Genomic DNA, 26,134 nt, shown 5'->3' on the forward strand with positions numbered 1-26,134 from the left:
CATTGATACTTAATATATATTTTCAAACGTTTGAAAAAGGTAAAATTATTTTTATTTTCGAAATTAAAAGTACAATATCTCGCAAATCTGTTTTTCTCGTTATTGCCCATTCTAAGTGCCTATCGTTGAACGTAAACCTACTGAAATTGACATACGAATAGGTTTAAGTGAAAGAAGAGAAAGATAAGAGAAGAGATTGTTAGTAATGGAATCTAACAAACCCATTGCTAATAGTATACCATATCAGGTCGACCTCCACACTCAGATCGACATACCCCCTAGAAAGCATCGTGGTTAATTCTGATTGAATTCGTCACTATAGGCCAACTAACCTACTTTTATTCTCACCTATCAATCTTCTCTGGTGTCCTGTCGGCGTTTCACCGATAAAACAGACAGGGACATCATTCCATTTTCAATGTATAAAAAAAAACTTTACAGCACTTGGACTAAATATTTTCTAAAAAAATCTGATTGTTTGATGGGTATTCAATCATAATTAGCATATACTGTAAAAAAATCAAACTGAATATCACACTTTCTACCTGATATCTGAAAGGTACGGAAATGTTTAGTTGATTTGATTTTTTCTCATTGGAAAGTGTGTACAGACACGCGCTCTACTATCCCCGTAAGCCAGTGCAATTTCTAATGTAGTAGCTCCTTACACAGAAAATAACATTGCCACTTTATCATTTAATAGCTCTATTCGCGTGTTTGATCGCTATCCCATACATTTTAATGGGGCATTATACGTGACTTTGAATGTTTCAACCTTTTAAAGTGTCCAGAGAAAGTACAACAGCAATCCACAGTTTCTAGGGTTACCGCGAAAAAAAAATGGAATTAAATTGCCCATTACCTGACGAGTACTAATGAAGCGAAGGATAATAAAATTAAATTAATAATGCATTTAGAATATAATTATAATGACATAAATCAAAACACTAAATGCGCTATTTTGACTATTATATAACTTTTTTTTTCGACATAGAATAATTAGAGAAAATTTTGTTTCACTTTATAGCACACATCCTAAAAATCTTAATGATTTCATTTCAACCTGTCCTATAGATAACATGGAAAATTACGTTAAAGGTAGTTGAGTATGATTATCTATATTATGAATATCACATCAATTCTTGTGCATGTTAACAGTATTCTTAGAGAAACATCATCATCGTCATATAATTCTTTACTAAACATAAACCTTCCACATAGGCTGCCATAAGGAACGGTTGCGAGCCACCTGCATACACTGACTCCTAGCATTAGAGATTAACCTTGTCTAGTGGGAAGTTGTCCTGTACTGCATTTGTATGTACGGGGTTTTATCTGAGGAACCTTTCTGCCCCATCGATTGTCGGTTCTTTGAGCTATGTGACCAGCCCATTCCCACTTCAGCTTACTTATCCTTTGAGAAATATAATGTTACAGTAGTTTTATAAATCAAATGTGCTCATTCTGATCTTAAGTTTATATTTGAACTAATATAAATAACTATAAAATACAGCAAAACTTAACATAAAATATATAATAAATATGATCGCTATAAAATCTAGCGTAAAACTACTACGAGAAACTATTAAATTACCGATAAAAAACAAAATGACCGTAAAAAGTGGATGTTATTTATTACAACATTATATAAATTAATAGTATAACTCTAGCTTTCTAGTATAAGATTTTAATGAACATAAACATTAATGTACTTGTTAATTACTTAAATGACATTAGCATCTACTATTGAACTCTTAAGCTTAAACCATTCGTCTCAGTTTACATTTTATTAGATAGCGATAAACTTGATATGCTTATCCGGATTTCAATATTTACATGTTGGTAGTAAAAAGTTTACCAGATTCAGTAATTAATTAGGTTTTTAGAAATACATTTTAAGTGTTAAAACCTTATGTTGTTTTTAAGGGAATTTGAAAAAGATTTCTCAATTCATCTGTCTTTATTAACATTATGCCTTCGCCAATTTTGGTCCGATTTTTTTTGTGATTGATAGTATTTATTCATTTATTTTTGTATACAATACGCATTATATATGATCTAATTTAATTACTTCTGTATTAGTCTCATACTACTTTTGTCAAGATTAGTTATTATATATATATATATATATATAACTAGGTATAACAATGGTTAATTTTTCCTCAATGCAATTATTAATCATCCAGTCATATAATACAAATAACTTTATCTCGTTTCCAGCAGCAAGTTGTCCGCGGTCCCCCGCTAGCGCTGCCGCCGGCGACCTGTGCTCCCGCACCGCCCGCCTCCTTGGGCGCCGCGCCGCGCACCCTCGTCATACACAAGCCCGACGCGCGCCACAACTTCGGCTTCTCTCTAAGGCATCTGGTTGTATACCCGCCTGAGAACTTGGACGTTAGTATTAGCATCCCTATATGCCTATAATATCTAAAGCACGCATAGATTCTTGCCCCCCTTATTCATAAAAACAAACCTTTCTTAAACCTATTTAAGCTATTAAGCTGTTTTGTCCCTTTCTTTTTAGTTAAATTTCCTATTTGAAATAAAGTGACAAAACAGTGTAATAGTTCAAATAGATTTGTAGAAAATTTTAGTTTTAATGAAAGAGGGGGTTATGTCAAATTTCTTAAAAACGTCAAACTACTTATTAAACTATTTTAACTAGTGAATTGTTTGTCTCTTTCTTTTATGCTACATTCCCAATTTGAAAAAAAGTCAAAAAAACAATTCAAATTTCAAAGCTAACAAGAGTTTGTAGTAAGTTTTAGTTTTTATGAATAAGGGAGTTACTTTACGTACCGGTAATAATATCAAAAAACCGACTGCAATTATGACAAAACCAGTTATTTTGATTAAAAACCTAAAATACTGAACCGATTTTGATAAAATTTCTATGTCCAATCTGTAAGTCTAATCTGTCAGATAAATAAAGAATTTTCCAAATCGGTTATGAACTTACGGAATTATGAAGTAATAAACATAAAAAAATATACAATCGATTTGAGAATCTCCTTCTCCTCCTTTTTAAAGTTGGTTGCAAAGAAGAATTTTATAAAAAAATCAACTGTCTAAAAGGTCGGCAAGACGCACGCATAATATCTATAATATATCCACTGACCACAACTTACACTTGCTTTAGACGAATTATATTCTATAGTCTTTCATTGAAGTGTATGTAAAAATTTGTAAATTTAAATAAAATATCTATATTTAAGGTTGCATATTATTGTATTTTACAGGATTTATACGACGATGCGCGCCCCCTGGCGGTGGGCGCGGTCGTCGCGCCGATGGACACAATCTTCGTGAAAGCAGTACGGCCGGGGGGGCCGGCGGCTGCGGCGGGACTGCGCGCCGGGGACCGCATCCTCGCGGTCAACGGGGTGCCAGTCGCGTGCGGACAGTCGAGGGCGTCCTACCAAAGGGTGGTGCAGATCGTGCAAAAAGAGCCCCGCACGCTCAGGCTAACTGTTGTGCCGAGGGACCACGATTTATTGCAGAGGGTTGGTATAGTTTGACATTTACTGGAATTCCACGGCCTACATCTTATGCAGGAGAATCATGTTCAATGTTCAGACAGATAACGGATCGAACCATTTCAAACTGCAGTATACAGGCCAGAAAGAAATTGTTCTAAATATGAGTTACTTGAAATGTGAATATAATACTTTACCTTTGCGCGCAATAAAAAAAATATATTAATACTCTGGCGCACCTGTCAGAAACTTAATTATGTATGAAATTAACCATATAAAACTTCACACGAACTAAGTAACAAACAAAAGTCAAATAAAGCATAAGTTACAAAACCTGAAACTATTAATTATCGCACAGGTTATAAAACATTATCTAGCGTGATCTCACATCATTCGAGACTCGGTGACTCAGGATTACGTCTATAAATACGAAGTTAATACACGATTTTATGGGATCTTTGACCACTTCTGTTTCACCGGCAACCGATCATAAATGCCATTTTAGTATATTTGCCTACATCGATATGTCGTAAACTTGTGTCGTCTTGTGCTGAGGATTCTAAATTATATGTACTTAAGATTTATGTGGATACAGATGAAATAGATTATATTTACAAATAATGCTACTATTAATCGGGTCAGGAGTTTCTAGGCCACTATTGATATACTCAAAGGCCTTTGTCCATTGATGAGTAATATATAATGATAAAATTTACCGTGTAGTCTCGGCATAGAATGGGCTTCCCCTTACTGTCCCGTGAGTGTCGTAGGAGGCGACTAGAAGAATTCAGTAGTCGAAGGATGGGTAGTAATAGTGTTCCTCTTAAAACATTACCAAAGCCTGGCTGCGGTTACCAACCTGACTGCCAAGCGTGACAACTGTTGGCAAAGTTGGCGTGTTGTTCCCCCTTCTTCCTTGGGGGAAGCCTATGTCCAGCAGTGAATAGTTAATAGCTGATACAATACAAAAAAAAGTGCCAGCTAACATCAATGAACTGATTTTTAGATTAGGGTAACTAAAATATTATTAGAAAAAGACGAATAATATAGGGATGCCTTAAAAACATTATTAATGTGAGATATTTAACCTAAAGTATTTGATTTATTTTTCAGTATTTTAGCGAAGCCGCTTACAATCCAGAGTCGAACCAGCGACCTATAGAAATGCCGGCACCGGTAACAGAACTAGAGTCGCGTTTATTCGATGCCTACCGGAGGCCGAGGCCCGCGTTACCGGCTCCACAGACACCGAGGCACAGAGAAGACCCCGAGTACGCGAGCGTGGCACCACACGCAACGACTCGATTTGATGTTCCTCGGTTGACTGGCGCACCTCACTATTTTATGCATGACAGGTGTGTTAAAACTAAAATTTACCCTTTTTATAGTTTTATAAATTAATAGTTTTTATAATCACGAATCGTGATTTTTAATTTTTATTTTTTTTAGTCAAACAGTTGCAAATACTTTCCTTAAATCCTTTTAAATAGAATCGAATATAAACATTATACTTTTTTATTTCCAGCAGAAGAGAATCTGACATCTCGTTACCCTCGTCAGCAGCAGAAAGCAAAGACAGTCTCGGCTCGTTCGATTCAAATTCAACGTTGACCGGCCGCGAACAAGACGACTCGATTATCCTTTCCCGAATACGAAAGAGCCTCGAGCAAAAAGAGGCCTTCCTCCGACGTCCGAGCCAACCGACCGGTTGGGTGACACCGGACGCTCCCCCGCCGATTAAGCAAAAGGAATTCTATGCTAGGCCGCAAAAATTACAGAAGCCAGCGTGGCCCCCGCCTGCTGCTTCTCCCCCTCTCGCAGTTTCACCTCCACCCTCACAGCAAGTTCAGGAACAAAAGAAAGACGACTGTTCCGCCAGCGTTGACAGTGGGACATATAGTGGTTACGGCGAATTGAATGGTGCGCATGCAGACAAAAGTAAAACGAAACCAGATAAAAACCAATTTGTGACAACGTTATCTAAAATACAGGAGACTACACCAACAGTTCAGAGTACTAACTTTGGAACAGTGAGCAATGGATCGTCTACAGAGTTTAGAGATGAATCAGCATCTGCAAGTAATCAGGATAATAGCAGGTATTTATCGTCTTACAACTTTATTAGTTTTATATTTAATATCACATACTTTCTATTGAACTGGCATAAATCAACTTGGTAAATAAGTTGTATAAAAAAAAAGGAAATTGAAAATATCCTTTTCTTTATACAACTTAGAATGGCAAGCAAGCTGACGGCCCACCTGATGAAAAGTGGTAACCGTCGGCTATAGACATGAGCAGTACAATGGACATAACAGGGTATACTGTTTCGCCCATGATACCCCCCATGCGTTGCCATTCCTGAGGACTCAGGTGTTATTCCTCTAAATTCATACCCAGTAAATTCACGCCATATCCCACCTTTCAAACCGAAACACAGCCGTGCAATCGACTTTTGTACAAAGTCTCCCTCTGGTCCTATCTGTCACTCTTTGGATATTTGTCTATCCTGACACTTTTTGGATATTTGTCGGCGTAGCCATAATTTTTCCTGGTCTGCGACATCAAATTGTAACAAATGCTTGTAATTTGACTTCAGAAAAGTACCAAGCGAGCAGGAACCGAGCAGATATGGCGGCAGCGAACTGCAGCTGGTGACAGCGCGCACGCGGCAACTCGCGGCGGCGCGGGGAGCGGCCGCGTCTACAGAGGCGGCTCGCAGTGAACTCGCGCGGCTGTCCACCACGCGGCTCGAGCCTAGTGTCGCGCTGCGCCGCCGCGAGTTCGAAGGCCGCGCCGCCCGCAGAGATGCTCGGTCGCTTGACGTACAACCACACCAAGGTATGTACTTATACTGTACTCGCCACCGAACTTTTCCTACTTATATCATGACACTCAAAATGTAACATGATTTAAATGCTACTATTGTCGCAACTATAAAAAGTTACTAATATACTTACTTATTTTTTGTCGACTATCTCCAACCAAAATATTTTATACAAATATCTTATTTCGAAGCACTTTTAAATCGTAAATTTTTATATTGTACCCAATTGGAAAAGCCCTTTAATTGAAAAACAAATAGACACGTCACAGTTACATTACAAAAAATATTTGTTAATTTCATATTTTAGTATTTACCTGTGATCGTTTCGCTTTACATTCTAAAATTAATTTTACATATCGCTTTAAATATAATCTGACATACAGTTACATCCGTAATATTTCTAACAAGAAAAGGTTATGGATATAAAATGAATGATATACAAAGTTTTAAAGTATTAAAATGTACACATAACACAAGTGCATGCCGAATTATGAATTCGGCATGTACCTATGTTATGTGTAACTTTCTTTTTTAAATCGATTAAATCTTTTAAAATTGGAATCAAATTTATATTACAGAACTTGAGCATGAAATACCCATCGGCGGCAGTTTATCAGGCAACCAACTGATGATCACCGGCAGCAAACACCTCCATTGTCCACCACCAGAAGGATATGTGCCCGGTAAATATCTATACATGTATTAAACAACATAGATATAAATATATATCAAAAACGACTTATATATCCGCTTTACATATTCATTGATCTACCACCAAATGAATATCGGCAGAAAAGCAAAAAAAGTTAAACCACATGTCTAATGCCTGATTTTTTATTGAGAAATTACTCTAGTAAAGTAAAAAATGATGGTGTAAAATAATATTTTTATTATTTTATTAAATTAAAATAAATTAAAAAAAAAATATTCATCTGTCTATTGTGTTTGTTAGTTGCATTTTGTTTAATACCAGATATATCCCATGTTTTTTTTTTCTTTTCACTGCCCACTGCTGAATATAAGCCTCCCCTTGGGGGGGTTTTGCCAGTAGTTCCCAAGCTAGGCAGGCGCATTGGCAGTCAGGCTTTAGAGATATTTTAAGAGGGACGCTGCTATCCATCCCTCGCCCTCCCTTAGTCGACTCTTACGACACCCTCGGGAAAGGAAGGAGTGGCCTATTCCATGCCGGGATCACTCAGCTAACTTTCTATTATTAATACTATTATATATACCAGAGAGAGACTTTGTACAAAAGTCGATTGCTTGGGTACCTCTGTCCCATTCGTGTTTCAGTTTGGAGCAGTTGTTTGCATGTGTTTCGGTTTGAAGTGTGGGATATGGCGTGAATTTACAGGGTACAGAAGAATAACACCTGAGTCCTCAGGAATGGCAACGCATGGGGGGTATCATGGGCGAAACAGTATACTCTGTTATGTCCATGGTACTGCTCATGTCTATAGGCGACGGTTACCACTTTCCATCAGGTGGGCCGTCAGCTTGTTTGCCATTCTAAGTTGTATAAAAAAATACTATATTGTTGTATATTTACATATTATTATATGGTACTACTATATTAAAAGTACTATAACGTTCCTCAAGAAATAGACTATCATTTGATAAAATAAAATATCTGATATTGCCAATGATTAAGTCGTTCAAACAAACACTTCCATTTATTATATTAGTACAGATTTACATACATAAATTGTGCCAGTAACTTAATAAATAAATAAAGTTTGGTGGTAGATTAATCATAATTACCAGTTTAGTGTAGTGATCATCTTGACCTTGTTCCTAAATTTTGTCCTAACGACACAACTTGATTCGAACTTCTTCTTCGATTTGAACAAATCAATTTGTTCCAGAAACAGAAAAGGTTCAAATGCGAACAAGGTCAAATAGTACCGGTAGTGAAGGCTTACCCATTAGAAGACATCATGCCACAGGTAATATTCACGTTACCATGCTATACATGTACCGTGACTCCATTTTTAAACTGTCATATATAATATTTTATGTCAACCATAATTCAATACAGTATGTTCGTTAACTAAATCCATTCCTTAAAACTAGTGCTAGTGTTCACGTATAAGATCTTAAAAAAAGTTTTTTTTTTTTCTTAATAATACATTATATTACCAAGTTCTAAAAAAAAATTTGAATTCTCAAAAAAAGAACAAACTATGTCTGTAATTATTATATCAGCCCTTAACTGTCCATTGCTGAACATAGGCCTCCCCTATAAGGGGGGGGGGGGGGTTGCTAGTAATTGCCACGCTTAGTAGGGGGGTTGGCAACTACAGTTAGGTTATGCTGATGTTTAAAGTTGGACGCTGTTGCGACCTCGATCATAAATTCCCTTAGTCGCCTCTTACGACACCCATGGAAAAGGAAGGGATGGCCTATTCTATGTCTGAACCACACATAAATATACTGTACCGTTGAATAAATATTTTTTGAGACCCTAATTATGTGAAGTAACAGTAGTTTTGAGGATTGGGTTACGTTAATCAACATACTTTGTAAAAATAACAATCGTTACCTTGACAGATATTTATTTAATGGAGTCAATTGTCATTCCATCAACTAACCTTACACACCATAGATTTATTCCACCATATCCCTATATTTTGTTTTCTATATAGTTGGCATAGAGTGACGCACTAAATAACAAAATTTTTGAGGTAATCGCGATTTGCTATTTTTTTCTCATTATGCTTAAATCGTAATTAATTTGAAATAATGTCACTGTTGATATTTATAAATATACATTCTAATTTTTAATTGTAACAAACAAAAAAAAAACAAATTAAGATTATCTTAAAACTACAAAAATAACAAAGTTATTTATTTAGTCACATACGCCGAAAATATAAAAAAAAAAAATTAAGAACAATAAAAGCACCGTTTGTATTTACTGATGTGGTGACGAGAGTGAAAACATATAATTCGTGCCGTGCTATTGTTTATCGCTGCACCAACACGCATATCTTCTGAAGCAATTTCATTCGTTCAGTTTTTATCTTGACACTGTAAACTTAAAAAAAGGCTTAAAGCTTCACAACGCTTATTGGCCAGCGTTTTTAAATATCGATTCGCAAACGGCCGCGGTCGCATCACTAACCAATTAGCGAACCGATGTACACGCTCGCCATTTAATAGCACTTTACGCCTCAAGATGGCAGTCACGCGAAGAAACGAATGGGGCTGAACAGAGAACAAATGGAGGCGATGAACCGTGTCTCGCTGCCCGGCGCTATGAACGGACTCGACGGGCCGCAGAGGCCGACGCAGCTGAGCCTGGCGCCGCCGTCGGCCTCCACTTCGGCCTCGGCCTCGGCCGCCACGTCGCCGTCGCCGACGCCGAGCACGCCCGCCGACTCAGGTCCCGCCTGCGACGCACTTCGTCTTCTTCTTGGAATGCTCTCGCTCCCTCCCTGGCTGTTGCTTGTCGGTAGCAAGTCGAGTTGGTTCAATTGAATTTCAGCTTTATGTTTTCAACAATAAAGTTTTTTTTTAATCGTTAAAAACTAACTCGGCTTGCTTCAGTGAATGTTCTAATGGAACGCTTCAAATCAATGTCTTTGAGTTGACATTTCTTTGAGGCATCGTAAGGGAGCCGGCGATGTGGACCTAACCTCTCTTTTCTACTAAACATTAACGGAATGCGATGTGTGTGCTTATAATGCGGACTAACCGTCGTTATCATTCGGTGTTTAATATTACTAATCGAATACTGTGGAATCCGAATATCATATAAAATTACTAAATGCCTCATTTCTCAACAGGTTTTGCCGATGATTTGGTCACGAGAAGACAGAAGAAAGATGCTCAACTTGGTGGTTAGTACAGTTATTTAGCTATTTATAAATTTTTTTGGACATAAAAGGGCCTGTCATGAAATGTTTTTCGAAATTAGAGAGCCGAATGCAACATAAATTTAATGTTAAAATTACAAGATATATCGTCATAGTCGTAGAATACTGACGGATCTTTACATGTAATCTTCGTCAGATCCGTCAGTATTCTACAACTATGACGATATATGACATTTAAAAATATAAAATATCGTTCCTTTGGGCTTATATAGTTAAATTTACGACGAACTAAATGTTAAACTGCATTTTCTGGGCCGATTACGGTATGAACAAAAACACGAAATAAAAATTCGAAATTTCATTTTATAAAGGACTCGCAATAATATTACATTATTTGGTACTATTCTCAATATGTCGATGAAATATGAAAAGATAATATGTCATCACTCCTTTACATTCTTAAGATTTGGACAGATATGACTAGGTATGAGATATAATTTTTTTAGGACGTTAATTATCAACGCTTCATCTATACATATATGATCTAAGCTTTTATATAAAATATGAAAATATTTTCTTTTATTTTTAACAGAAGAAGAACGTGCCATGCGAAGGGTGTCGTACCTCAAAGCGACGTGGGGCGATCGATTGCACATGGACAGTGATGTGGAACCAGAGGGCGATCACCACCTTAGAAGGTATAAACATAAGATTCATTATCCCTCCCTTACAATTACAACCCAGTCATTAGCATCTGCTATATTTTTACATAATTGCAGCAACAGTTTGTTATTTTATAATAGTTTTTTTAGAAACAAAGAAATTATGCTGTAGAATATCAACAAAATTGGAGAATATTTTATGTAATAAGTTATATAGGGTTTAATTTGATCTAAAGAAATTATTAGCAGACCCTTTAAGGAAGTGTTCTACCAACGGAATAGAACATTACTCGTATTTACTAAGAAATAAGGGTCGAAAAATGTTTTTTTTTTTTACAACTTATAATGGCAAACAAGCTGACGGTCCACCTGATGGAAAGTGGTAACCGTCGCCTATAGACATGAGCAGTACCATGTCGACCCTACCTTGTGGTTCCGGTATAAAATGGGCCATCTCTTCCTTTCCTGTGAGTGTTTTAAGAGGCAACAAAGGGAACTTAATGATGTAGGGAAAGGCAACAGCCTCCCTTTTAAAACATCATTAAAAATCAAATTCCGGTGTCCAACTCGCCTGTCAAGCGTGGCAACTACTGGCAAAATCCCGCCTATGATAAACTGCCATAGGAAACAGCCCCGTTCCCTATGAGGGAGGCTTATGTTCAACAGTGAACAAACAATAGCTGATATGTTATGATGGCGAAGGAACGAAAAATGATAGAAACTTTCAAGGTCAAAATGTTTTGTTATTTTTTGACTCATATTTCTTTGGGAAGAATGTTCAGTTTCCCAGTAGAATACTTCCTTCTGATTTTCTACGCCCTATATAATAATTAATATTGACTGTACTCAGCATAATATAATAACAGAATCTAATGACTTACTACACAAGTAGAAAAATAGTCCCTTGTAGTTGTAACTATGTGCTCAGAAATTAATAACATTTTGTATTTAGTCAATGTTAGATACGACACGTCATTGTAATTAATTAGTACGTCGTAGAATAGATACTGTTAACGACTGTACCATCCCTTTACTGTGTAGTTAGTAATTACTTATACACTTATTTACAATTTTATAAATAAGTACACATGTTAGGTAAAATTCCTTCATAAAATATTCAGTAATAAACATAATTGGAGGTGATTGAAATTGAATTATGAACAGTGCGCACCGCAAGTGGCGCCCCCCACGTTTCGCCGATGACATTACGGCGTTGGTGCGAAAATTCGACCCGCACGCAGTCCTCCCCGTGCGGTATGTCGCATATAGCCGTTAGGTGGCGCTTGATAATGTGTGTGTGATATAGTTTACGAAATTGCAATAATAGATGGCGCTATACGTGATAAAAGTAACAAGAAATTAATTTTGTGAAGTATACATTCGAATGGATTTTTTATAAATTTATTTCTGTGAAAGCCTAGCACTGCATTGCCTTGAACCATCGTAATATTTATCAATGGGTAAGTGACGAACACGCCAGAAAAAAATAACAGTGAGATCATTAAAAAAATACTTAAATCATTCAGCAAATCATAACATGCGACTGACTTGGCAGCTTATATATCTACCACCAAATTCTACTTCAAGTATCTACACGAAATTATATTTTTTAACAAATAATACATTAGAATAATTATGTGTTTAGATGTCAGAGTATCGATTGCATGGAATAATGAATCTTATGTGCATGAAAGTTGATTTAAAATGCAATATTAGTTAAAAATTGTTGTTCGGCATGTTAATTGTTTGTCGTTGTTAGTGGTTTGTTCGTAGAAATCTAAATCATCTTTGTTAGTGATTTCAACAATGCATTCTATGCATTTAGTATTATAATATGAATAGATGGGTATATTTTAAATGTACCTAGGTAAAATGAGTTTCATGAAAGAATTATTAATAAGGAGAGTATAAAAAATAAACTTGAGTCCGCTGTGCCAATAGTAAACAAAAGTAATACTAAAAAAATATCCAATCATTGCATACCAAAGAGAGCCATAATGTTTTTGGAAAAATATAGATACAATATGTAACAAATTCTTGTCACAGTGGACATTGCTTCAGTTGATGGTAACGATGATCACACTACTTCTATTTTTGAAATCAGCTATATTAAATAAAAGTGAGCCTTGTTGTTAACGAAACTGAGTCCAAGTTTGTTTCGTAAGAAAGTTCTTTTGTGAAACATGTCTTTATAAAGAATAATTTTAATGTACCTAATAAATAAATAAACAAAACTTAAAATTCACAGATTTATTATTCAATTACATAATTTTGCATACGCAAATATATTATAACGTGACTATATGTAATAAAATAAAATATATTTACGAACATAAACCCAGATAGGGTAGTAAGAGACAATCGTCGATCTTTCGAAATTTGTAAACGTCTTTATTAATACTATTTTATCCTCAAATAGCCCAGAGAAGAAAGGCGAGGGTATCAGCGAAGGTATTGTGGAAGCTGCGGAAGGTGACGTTCAGGGTAATGTGCAGATCAAGGCAGTGGTCAGCAATGGCAAGGTTTGTCCAAATTATCTGTGTATAATTTGTTTTTCAACCGATTTCAAACAGAAATTATCAATTCGGTTGTATTTTTTTTATGTTTGTTATCTCATAACTCCTAAAGTTATAAAGTGATTTCGGAAATTCTTCTTTTATCTGAAAGAATATACATACTGATTGGCCGCATAGAATTTTCGTCAAAATCGGTTCAGGTTAAAAAAAAAATAAACTAAGTTTTTAAATCAAAATAACTGATTTGGCCATAATTGAAGTCCACTTTTTTTTTGTACAACACAATCTTAACTTATTTATACTTGGCATAATTAGTAACTATTTTAATATGTCACTTACGGAATTTAGTCGACTATTAAAGCAATAATTTTTCGTTGCGGCGCAAAAAATCGTTTCAAATCTATATGTAAACGCATTTTAATTATGTTTCGCGTTCTTAAATTAAAAATATTTACTATCTATGGTATCTATGCAACATTTTTTATATGTGTACATTACAATAAAGCTTATACAAACAAACATTTTATCATATATCGGTATGTGTGAATATAAAGTCGCTTTTTACCCGAATGCCCAAAACAGAAATGTCATGTTTTTTTTTTCTATTATGAATGAAAATGAAATAGTGACCCCGCCTGCGCTATCACTACCAGGGCACCATTAAAGGATGATAGGTAAGGATGAAGCAGATCAGTTAGCCTATTGTAAACCCCAAAAACTTACTAAACACAATAATAATTATCCACGATGATTTCCAAAAGAAACTGCGTGGAGGTCGACTTAATAGAGTATACTCGTATTGTCAACAATTGGACTGTAAGACCCCATTAGTAACAAACTCGTTCCCCGGAGGGTCATGTTTATAAGATTCATGTGTGTATGTATGTGAGCTTAATCTAGCTTAATCTTCAAAAGGGGGGTAAAGAGGTTTCTTCAGGGTCGGCAACGCACGCGTAATACCTCTGGTATTGCAGGTGTTCATAGGCTACGGTAATCACTTACCATCAGGTGGGCCGTATGCTTGTTTGCCACCTCAGTGGTGTAAAAAAAAAACTATCTGATTTTCTAAACAGATTTGGATGTATGAGGTATCATTAAAATTTTTTCATCATTCTGAGTAATACATTTAAAGTAATCCGCTTTTTCTTGACAGGGCATTTTTTTTAATTTGCGACACAAAACGTCATGTACATTTTTGTATATGACATGTGTAAAGTGTAGTTGTAATTGTGGATCTTAAATGATTGATGAAAATATTAATGACAATATTTTGCTCGCAGCGCGCAAGTGACAGATCGTGGAAACAGGTGTGGGCGGTGCTGCATGGAACCAAGCTGTACCAGTACCGGCATCATCCCAGCCAGGTTAGTGATTAATGCTATCATAATTATTTAATTTTTTTTTTTTTTTTTTTAATTTTCGCCTTAGTTTAGAAACATATTTAGAGTCAATGAATGTACGAAAAATTCGTTTTTCGAATATCAGTCAGGCAATCTGGGAAATGAAAAAGCCCATCTTACACGAATCATATTACATTATTATAACATATAACGTAGGCAAGGTTTTTTTATGCATAAAAATGGAATGATAACTTCACCTACGCTATCTGTAAATGCTGGTGGGGCACCAGTGAGAAATGAAAGCAGTCAGTTAGCCAATCTTAAAGAATTCGTCAAAAATTAACCACGTTGGTATCTAAGGGGATACGCAGAGAGGTCAACCTGATAAGGTTATTATATATACATATATTTATTGCTAGCAAAAAAGTTGTTAAACCCCATTACTAACAATCCCCTTTCACCCTACATTGTTAAGTGTAAAGTTGTATAAAGTGTTTTAAAGCTTCCAAGTAGATGTAAAAGATGTCACGTAAAATATGTATGTATACTGGAGCTAGGTATAGTAATAATCACTAAACGTAATGGGAAGATGACATGAAAAAAAAAGAGACTCATATCAGTTGCTAGTTTAATATCGTCTTATCTATAGTATTATATATTTATAGTATACTAGCTGACTCGGCAAACGTTGTTTTACCATATACATTATTTTTAGAACTATACATAAAAATGTATCCTACTACAATTATTATATTGGATTGTGAAAATTTGAGGTTGTATGTATTTTTCAATGCTAAATCATAATAAAATAAAAATGGAAATTTTTGTCAAAAAAATAAAAAAAATTCTTTTGGAGAGAGTCACTTATCATTGAGGGATATGAAAAATAGATGTTGGCCGATTCTCAGATCTACCCAATATGCACACAAGTTTTCATAAAAATCGGTAAAGCCGTTTCGGAGTAGTTTGGTAACAAACACCGTGACACGAGAATTTTATATATAAGATAAGATACGAGTAGGTTTAAATATTATAACTTAGAATTTGATTAGATAAATCGTAAGATTTTTATATTATTATCAAAGGTACCAAAATATAATTTTACTTGCTCGTAATAAAAAATCGGTTATGCAAACCGATGAAGCTAACCTTTGGTATGCACATCAAAAAATCGTATTCAAATAAATTTAGTTACGCACTGACGCAAAGCGAAGTGTATTTAATTAAGATAGAGAATGTCTGCGCGTTATCATAAAGTATATGGGAGCCCTACGACCTTCGCGTGAGGAAGATCCATCCCATTTATTTGCCAGCAGGTGTAGCCTTGGCGGCTCGATCAATGATTCCGAGAGTGTATACATATAATACAACTCGTGTACACTGTAGTGCAAATATTTTGATCTCAGTTTGTCGATGGAATGGAATATTATTAGGATTCCAGGCAGCACGTGTAGGCTTTTGTTTTGATATCATTTGTTTACAAGCACCATTTCACGGTAATACTTTCGGCGCGCCTATTTGACGCAGTTCACCCTATTTTGATTGTCTACGTTATGTTTGATATCCATTATCAAAATACTATTGTGTGTAAGTATTTATTTTAGCCAGCAATATGGCTAACACTAGTTTTTATCCAGGATTCCGCGGATCCTGGATATTGTAAGGGAATAGAACGAAGAGAGAAAATATAATATTATTTTCTATGTAAAGATAACAGCGTTACCTAACAACGGGTATAGTACCTAATTCAAAAGTTACAGTAAAATGGCCAGTTACAATTATTTATATTCAACAAATAAAATGTAATTGACCGGGATAAAAGTGTGGTATGTCCATCTCCATTCTAAATATATATATATATATATATATATATATATATATATATATATATATATATATATATATATATATATATATATATATATATATATACCAAATTTCATGACGATTCGTTGAGCTGTTAACAAACAACAAATTCACTATAACATATAATATTACTAACATTTACCCACAACTTTGTCCGCGTGACCGGAATAAAAATTAGCCTATGTCCTTCTCCATCCCGAATAGTACATGTATATCTTTTATAGCAAATGATCAACAAACTCAGTTTATTATTAATAAAGATAAATATTTAAGTTTTGTGCTATTTATTTCTTACCATAGGTATTATACAAATAAATAGTAGACTTAAAAATCATAAAATCAATATTCGATTTTTTCTTGTGGTTTACTTCAGTATTAGTTTCATATTAATAAAGTTTTGTTGGGATTTCTTGTACTATTTGTTTCCATTCGTATGGAAATCAAATAGTAGAAGAATAGATGTGACATACATACAAAAATAATACGAGTATTCCAAGCTAATAAATAAAAAAAATCATGAGAAATAGATGTTTTTTTTTTTTAATATTAGTTAAAAATAATGTATCGATAATCAACGACAAAGTTTTGTAACGTATCGTTGTTCGTTTTAAATGCGCAAGATACGAATTAGATAGACCCTTTAAAAATTATAAATTCCAAACGCGTCGATAAGTTATCTCAAAGATAACAATACTCTTCCTGTGCCCGTATACGCGCGCGCACCTGGCTTCTTGTAGTGAAGTGCGTAACCAGACTGTTTAGAGTATCGAATCGAATCGAATATCTTTTAGATACTCAGGTAATCGAATACTCAATATTACAGAATTCGGATAAGGGCTTCGTGTAATGATGGCACTCTAATATTAGTCATGTCTTTATTGTATTATTTTATATTTTATATACTATTGAATCATTTTATTCATTTCTCTATAATTATAAGTATTAAAAAAAATATATTAATAACCATATGTATAATATCTATTATATTAATTAAAAACAAGTTTCAGAAATCATTCGAAAAATTACTCGATTATGACGAAGTGCACGAATACCCAAACAAGTACTCAAGTACTAGTCCAAATCCTCCGACTCGAGTCTGACTACGATTCTTTTTTGAACTAATACCAAAATTAATTCATCCTAAATTGGCCCCGAAACTAGAACCAGATAGTTATTACATTAGATTACCAAAATTGTCGAATACTAGCGCTGGTAGGAGAGGAGGGCAGCGACAATAATAAAATAATAATATAGAGAGAGGCTTACCAATATAATTTCTTATGACAATCACAATCTAACAATATAACAATAATATATGTCACTCAAATAGAAAAACAAAATAAGTATCAAAAAGACATATTCATAATATAAAAATATAATGCTAAAAAGGTAAATTATATAAAAAGAGGTCTGTCGCCAACATGGCACGCCCCGGTGCAGAGCACCAATCTAAGGAGGCGACAAAAGCAATATCACCATGTCAATCGGACTTCCATCTTGTTGTTGTGGTGACGGTACAAATCTGTGTCGGTATGGGGCGAACAGCTTCAGTCGACGGAGTATCCAACAGCAAATGAAACACTGTGAGAGCTGGCGGCTTCTCAAAATCTGCTGGGACTGGACGTGGATTTATTAGCACCTCTGCTTCTAGTAGTAGAATTAGGTGTACTTCTTCCGTTGGTGCTTTCTGTAGCAAAGTTATGGAAAAACTATCCTTGATAAATCTGAAAAGACGTCCCCAGGAGCCACTCATTGATAGTGCTGTTGGACTCAATCATCATTCATCAATCTTGTTGTTGGCTGTAAAAACAAAGACCTTGGCAAGTTGGTTCGCTGCACCGACAAAAACCGTTAACCGTTTCGGAAACAATCTTCGACGGGCGATAAATCTTCGAAGATTATGTCGACAGCATCCACTGAAAGGCATCTCATGATTTCCAGGTAAACAGCTCGGGCGGTGAAACATGTAAACACAGCTACCTAGCACGTTTCTCGCTTGCATCTAATAGTAACCTCCACCGGGGCAAAGTTATAGAGACCGGTAAAAAAGAACGCCGATGATGCGATAACTTATCACCGAGAAGGTCACCAAATTGTGTCGCAGACGGGAGAAGCTTTATAACTATGCAAAAAACTACATTATTTGGCAAAAGACCTGATGTTAGAACACTGCATGGGAGGTTCTAAAATTATACCTACAATATTAAACATTAACAAAATATTAAACATTTACAATAAAATTATACAAATTCTTCGATTCAAATGGATAGAATCATCCTCTCCCAACATCAAGATTAGGTTTTTAAGCCTTCTTGATTGGTTGAGAAAAGACCTGCTGTAAAAAAGTACTTTTCAGCCTCCGAATAAATAAAATCTTGCCGGTACATCACTAGCTTGTTGCGCACGCGCCGAACCATTAAGGACCGATTGTGACGCTAACGGCTGAACGTTATGGTGATCTTTACCGTGACCGCAGCTGTTCTTATATTTGGTATCAGTAGCGAATTAATTATACGATTGGATCATTTAAAAAATATTATTACATTGTGTTTTGGAGGACACGTAAATTCACATAGATAATACCTACTATAAAACTTAATTTATCATCATCATATCACCCTTTAATTGTTCACTGCTGAACGTAAGGCTCCCCTTTGGGGGTTTTGCCAGTAGTTGCCACGCTTGGCAGGTGGGTTGACAATCACAGTTAGGCTTTAGAGATATTTCTCGTCTCTTACGACATCCACAGGGAGTGGCCAATTATATACCGGGACCACACGACAGAAAGTTTATATATTTTTATTTGATTTAATAATAATCACAAGATCAAAGTGAGACAATGTCAAGAATATTAAAAAAGACCATTAAAACACTGCAACTGATTCGATAATTGCAACTCAATCATTGATCTCGTGCCTCCCTTATCAGGATCAGACGTTATTTCTTCATTAAACAAAGGTCATAAAGTTGTTTTGCCACAGAAAGTTATCTTTACAATCTGGCAGCGTCACACGCGAGTGGAACGGTACTCCGAAGGTCTCCACTAACGTCACACACCATAAACCGAAAAGTGAAATATTCTCGTCCACTCGACCTTTCAGATGGGCCCGTAAATGTCGCGCGAAACACAACAGAAGCGTCGTTAACTCTACTCTTAACGCAGACTGGATCTGGCTTTTATGACATAATTATTATAGCCGGCTAATTGGGCGTTTAAATATTTTAGTGCTAGTAAGCGCCCACGGATTCTCTTGTATGAATGACCTATATAATGAGATCGGGAATAAAATATGCATACATATAGAATTTGTAGTAATAATAGATATAGTATACCTACCAATCCGAAATTCAGTGATAGTACTTACAAAAATAAATTACTCTAAGGAGACCGTAGTTAAATTCTGAAAGTAATTTTCATGCGACTTCAAAAAGTAGTTTCTCAATTCGGTTTTATTTTTCTATGTTTGTTATCTCATAAACGGAGTTATGAGTTGTAAATCGATTTGGAATTTTTATTTTATCTGAAAGAATTTTATCAAAATTGGTACAGTAGTTCATATTTTAAATCAAAATAACTGGTGTTGCCACAATTGAAGTCGGTTTTTTACAGAACACAAATTAATTATTATTGAAACTTTCATAACTGACATGGGACAAATTCAAAATTTAAGTTTATTATAAGATTTTGACTATATACCTTGAGAAACATTATTCAGTTTTATGAATGCAGTCTCGACTTAGTATACACATTACAACTAGCCCATGCTTCGCTTTTATGGAATAAGCAGAAACAATAGAACACCAAATGATTCGTCTCTATTAATTTATTGTTCTTTTTCACTATTACGACATTGCCCAACCCATAGTTCTTTCTACTCACGTTTTAGGCCACTTATAAAAATATATTTTTACAAAGAATTTCTCATTGTATAGACACACTCGTCTGAAATATCACCTAGTAACTGGTATTATAAATGCCTATTATCTTTTCACATACCTTGCCGAAGAAATGCCAAAAATGCCTGTTACCCGATTCCGTCATCTAACTATATAGAACGGACAATTCAATGGCCCACAAATATTTCTCCGTTGAAAATCATTTCCTACACAGTCATAACATCTCGAAAGGTTCCCTTTAATCTCATACAAGTACTAAATACTGTTCAGCACCTATAAACGGATCTATACATCAATATTGCTTTAATATGTTCATTTCAATTCTAATCCTTACGCCTGTAGTGAACAAAAGTCAAATTTCCCGTTATCTCCACTTACACTTTCACGGAAGACATTCCGTTTTGTGAAATGGATTTAGATGTTCTTAGAACCGAAATCATGATATTTCGAGGCGTTTATTAATATAAGACATCGTATACGCACTGGAAATACCAAGTTTTATATAATGAATATATTTAACTCCATGACGAGAACTAAAACTGTTTTGTACATTGTTGTACTCCAATCTTTTCTCTTTGTCCTATACATTGTAAAAGACAAAGAGAAAAACACTGTAATAAAATTAGTGCAATACCTGGAGTGTTTCAATATTATATTGTATAACAGAGGCTTGTCTTTTTATATTGTAGATATTCATGTTTTACAAATTAATTTAGCTCTTAATATTTTCAAGAATGATTTATAGAAAATGACAGGTTACTTATTATTTATAATTTATAAAAATAATAGTGTTTTTATGACCCATGTAAATTTAAAATTTACCAGTATTAACAATTATGACACACATACTAGTCAAAATGTATACTGATTTATGGAAATGAAAATAAGTCTAAAAAAAGCTTTAAGAGTTCTAATATTGCTTTGTTTACTTAATACAGAGATCCTGTACTTCGCACTGCTTGCGCTGTAAGGATTAAGCATGAAAATATATAATATAATAGCAATCTTTTTAATAAGGTTTCTGAATGTTTTCAATTTGTAGATCATAATAAACCTACGTTTTCGGCCACGACGGAGACACGCTGTCTCGTTCACTATAATATTATATTTTATTTTTCTCGCATACTTCTAAGTTTCTTTTTACCTTCTCGCCCGATTTCTTAGTATACATTCCGCCACTTTTATTCAATTCCAAGATCAAGGTATCAACTTTTATTGATAAAGTAGTTTAGATGCTGAAAACTTAAAATGCGTCTAGTAGATTTCCTGGAAACATACTGGTATTTCTATTTCATCGGTTGTAAATTTTACCTCAAAGGTTTAATGACGCGTATCGCTGGATTTTTTTTATAAATTCAGAGAATTGTTGCCAGATTTACAAGACGAAGCGCTTAATAATATCATATTATTTTCGACTATATTGTAAAGGTATTATGACGCATTTTAGTAACAACATTTTTATAGCTAATCATTAATAGTCATTGCCTACACATTGATATGATAAATGTACCAAGATTTATAAAAATTAAGGTATATTGTATAAATATTTTTTGACTTTTTTTTATTTTACATAGAATGGCAAACAAGCTGACGACCCACCTGGTGGAAAGTGGTAACCGTCGCCTATAGACATGAACAGTACTATGGACATAACAAAGTATACTGTTTCGCCCATGATACCCCCCCCCCCCATGCATTGCCGTTCCTGAGAACTAAGGTGTTTTTCCTCTGTACCCTGTAAATTCACACCATATCCCACCCTTCAAACTGAAACACAGCCATGCAAACACAACTGCTTTACCGTTGAAACACGAATGGGACAAAGGTACCCAAGCAAACGACTTTTGTACAAAGTCTCCCTCTGGTGAAAGTCTCTCTCTCGGCTGCCCAAATTCCTAAATATAGTCATGAAATTCTTAACTATGCAACAGGAGGATTTTTTCCATAAGAAAAAAGTTATCATTTTTGTCTTTACGTTTTTCGTTAGCTAAGTATGTTGCCAATAATAAACCGATTTTGCCAAGTCTTTTTGCTATCTATAAGATTTACTGCTATTTTTCTTTTTGGAACCAAAACTACTTAATTGGGGAATTTATCTGCTAATTTAAGTGTTCTAAATTCAAATATATTTACAATCGAAATATGTCTACTAAAGTTCTCGCCGGTCTCAATTGTCAATTCGGTTGTATGTTTTTTTTTTTTGATGTTTAATATATTTATCTGAAAGTATATACTTATAAACTGATTCCTTAGAAGTTTTATCAACCTCGGTTCAGTAGTTTATTAAAATCTAACTTTAACGTTTTTTTTTGGGATGCAATCGTTTTATATAACGATTGAAATAGTTTTTCTTTTTTCTATTCAAAAAGTCTTTTTTGTTAATGTTAATACTCAAGATTTTTGTAATGCTTTACGAATAGTTATGTACATATAGCGTTTTACTCGCATTTGTCGAATTGTCTTATCTGATTCCATAGCAAACAATTAAGTAACTTCCTTATAGGTCCTTAAGATTACTTTATTGCTGTCCAAACAAATAAACTGCTATTTAATAGTGCTTAAGCAAATTGGTATATTCAATGAAGTTTCCAAGGCCTTCCTTACCTTAAACGAAAATAAATATTTATGAGGTATGAGGAATGCAAATTCTGCAGTTTGCTCTCTCAAACTCGTTATTAGAATTTTGCAAAATTAATATTATGCTATTCTAAAATTGATTGAATACTACCTATAGTTATTCCACGTGAAGTAGAATATATTAATTCTATAGTTTATCTGTGCACCAAATTTCGTGATCGATTCTTAGCACCTAATTAATGTAAGCGAGGCAAAATTACGGCTATTATCACTCCGCTGACCAGGGGCTTCTTTTATGGATGATAATGGTACGGTAATCCCGTTTGCGGTATCAGTGAGTAATAAAAGGGATGAGGTGAGGATGAAAGCAGGTCATTTGGCCTATCGTGACGAATTTACGTGGTATTAATCTCGATGGTTTGAAGGCGGGAGCGCGTGGAGATCGACCTAGATATATAAGCTGTGTAACTTAACAATGGGCTTATGTTGTTGATTTTTAAGACCCATAACCAAGAATCTCCCTCCCGCACTGATAGGTGCATCTTACATGACCTTGGAGTTGAAATTAAATATAATATTATAAGGGGAAAGATTTGAGTTTTTATATGTTTGTTTGTCTGTTTGTATTCGATAAATTAAAAAACAACTCGACCGTTTTTAACAATTTTTCCTTTTGTATATTATGTATTAACAGCGAGTAACATAAGCTATTTATTATTTCTTAAAATATTTAGAGATCACTACGAAAATTACAATAATGCAACCTAGATTATTTTTATATTTGCCTATTTAAGTTAATATAAAATATTAATTTATCTTTCTATCTACCCGTTCGATGCCGTGGCAGATCACTAGTTACAACTACACAGAAAGTGCTCTACTAATACTTGTAATGAGATGAAATAGTTTTAAAATACTATGTATTTATTCAAATGTACCTAATAACGTTAACGAAGGTGAATGTTAAATGTGACGTTTAATTTTATATAGATAAAAATAATATTTAGAATAAGGGCAGTGTGTCGGCGTCGGTAATTCAATAAATCGATTTAGGTTGCTCTCTATCAAGAGTGGTCCACACCCACGATCTGCCAGCTCGCCAGCCATGGGTAAAATGCCTCTGACATTTACTTAAGGACAGAGGTTTAACACTTAATAAATGTAAGAGTCTATCATAGTCAAATAGTCCATGAACTAACTTATGGACCGCAAAGGTTAGTTGGAATCATTATTTGTCAATTTACCCACTTCTGCATTGAAAAACAACCGATAACAAATCAAATTAATCCAAGCTGATATGGTATAATATAGTATACTCAGCGAAACGTGGACATATCAAGTGGTGGTAACACTTGATATGTCCACGTGTCTACGTGTTACAATGGTAGCAGTCGACAAATGCTTTTTTTTTGTTTGAGGGAAATGTCCAGAGCCCCCATACGTGTCTTTTTTCTTTTCATTTAAGAGTTTCCCCTTGTGGTTGTGACAAATTCTTGCATCTTCTTTCAGCCAGTTCTATCCCAGGTCATATCCTTGACCTCTGTACCCGTGTTAAGTATCTCACAAAATATATATTCTCACCAAAATAATTAATATTATTTTAATTGCACTGTTTCCTCTTTAACGCACATTTCTAAATCTGCATTAACCACTTTTTATTTATAGATAACCACTTACGTATTTCGCTTAAAGCCTTAGGGACAATTTATCGCTATTTTCATAACTGTCTTCCACGAAGCTTTCAACGTATCGCAATACGTAATATAAATTTGTCCATTTTACTCAGTCTAATACTATTTAAAGACAGCTCACACGTGTACAGACAACAAAATAAACTAATACACACCACCCGTAAACTTTGACGTTATATTTATGTACTTATGTGAACTGAACTACAATACTGTTTTGATACGTCTAAAAATTAATAAAATTTCCATATAACTATTTAATCTATCCAAAGTAAAAAACTGACTCATAATTCTCCATAGTAGGCACAAGTAGAACAATCTGAATTCAGTGATGTGATTCATAAAACCCTCATAACAGCAATAACAATTACTTTATGTAGTTATACTGTTACGCTATATATATATATATATATATATATATATATATATAATAGTGTAACTACATAAACTTATTGTTATAATGCAGTAAAATTTGTATTGTTAATATAGTGTTACCTAGTGTTACGTTATCTATGGTAGTCCACAGATAATGTAACACGATATTAGTACTTATACTGTTTTTCAGAAAAAAAATATATGAAAAAAATTACTTATTCTTCCCTCACGGCAGTTAAGAGATTGTGAAACAAAAAAAAAACAAAATTTTCTTATGGTCCAATATATAAAAGCATTTTTGTAAACATATCATCGGAAATATCTGCATATATCAATAATAGTACAGATCTAACCGCGCAGTTAGTATGAATCATATTTTTTAGTATTCTGTCCTTCAATTTACCTTGAAAAATAATAGTTCAATTTATAAGTTCATAAACACTTCAAAATTCTATTTAATATGTTCTTTTTTTATCCATAGATAGTATCCAAACAAGTAGAGTTCTAATACAAAAATAACAAACTACTATCTAAGACTACTGTATATTGTTTTGTTTATACTATGAACATGTATATTAAATAATAAAATTACAACATATTTGTATAATAACATTTTAAAAGAAGTGAAAGTTAAACTAGGTGAGTAGGCCCCATTTAACATTAATACACTGGCACTAGAAATTGCACCAGTTAAAATATTATGACAACAAGTCTCGCCCAGGTCTCGCGAACTATAGTACTATTACTTATATACTGTACGTAAACTTTTAAAGAGGCATTACAGCTCCGGGCATTTTACCATGTCGGCGCAAATATATGAAAATTGTTATCGATATTTATTGCACCGTTTTGGCTTACGCTCAACTATTTTTCATTAAATTAATGGCTATCTTCAGTATCTCGATTATAGGTAGTTGAAAGACCTATTCGATTAGCTGTTTTATTTAAAAATAGACGATATTGAACTCCGAAGTCAACACGGCGTAAATCAGTTTCCACTTGGATAATATTATGCTTTTATTCGATCACCTAATAAACTATGCCTAGCAATACGTAGTAATAAAATAGTTACTACATTATTTAATGGATAAA

At 34.4% G+C, this 26,134-nt stretch overlaps 1 protein-coding gene across 11 annotated transcripts in view; it reads left to right on the plus strand.

Moving 5' to 3' along the window:
• Positions 1-26,134, plus strand: part of LOC113517425 (rho GTPase-activating protein 23) — a 477,294-nt gene that overhangs the window by 358,552 nt on the left and 92,608 nt on the right. For 6 of the 11 annotated variants that reach the window (XM_052902374.1, XM_052902288.1, XM_052902317.1 and 3 more), the window contains 13 exons: positions 2,221-2,394; positions 3,240-3,503; positions 4,590-4,831; positions 5,002-5,574; positions 6,076-6,317; positions 6,882-6,986; positions 8,169-8,249; positions 9,482-9,688; positions 10,092-10,145; positions 10,714-10,819; positions 11,948-12,037; positions 13,203-13,305; positions 14,580-14,663. In XM_052902374.1, coding sequence (XP_052758334.1) covers positions 2,221-2,394; positions 3,240-3,503; positions 4,590-4,831; positions 5,002-5,574; positions 6,076-6,317; positions 6,882-6,986; positions 8,169-8,249; positions 9,482-9,688; positions 10,092-10,145; positions 10,714-10,819; positions 11,948-12,037; positions 13,203-13,305; positions 14,580-14,663 — 2,325 coding nt within the window. The remainder of the gene's footprint in view (positions 1-2,220; positions 2,395-3,239; positions 3,504-4,589; positions 4,832-5,001; positions 5,575-6,075; positions 6,318-6,881; positions 6,987-8,168; positions 8,250-9,481; positions 9,689-10,091; positions 10,146-10,713; positions 10,820-11,947; positions 12,038-13,202; positions 13,306-14,579; positions 14,664-26,134) is intronic. The other 5 variants (XM_052902235.1, XM_052902541.1, XM_052902182.1 and 2 more) reach the window with 4 other exon arrangements.

This window comes from Galleria mellonella, unplaced genomic scaffold, assembly GCF_026898425.1.
Source record: "Galleria mellonella isolate WM207_F2 unplaced genomic scaffold, CSIRO_AGI_GalMel_v1 utg103, whole genome shotgun sequence".
Taxonomy (NCBI): domain Eukaryota; kingdom Metazoa; phylum Arthropoda; class Insecta; order Lepidoptera; family Pyralidae; genus Galleria; species Galleria mellonella.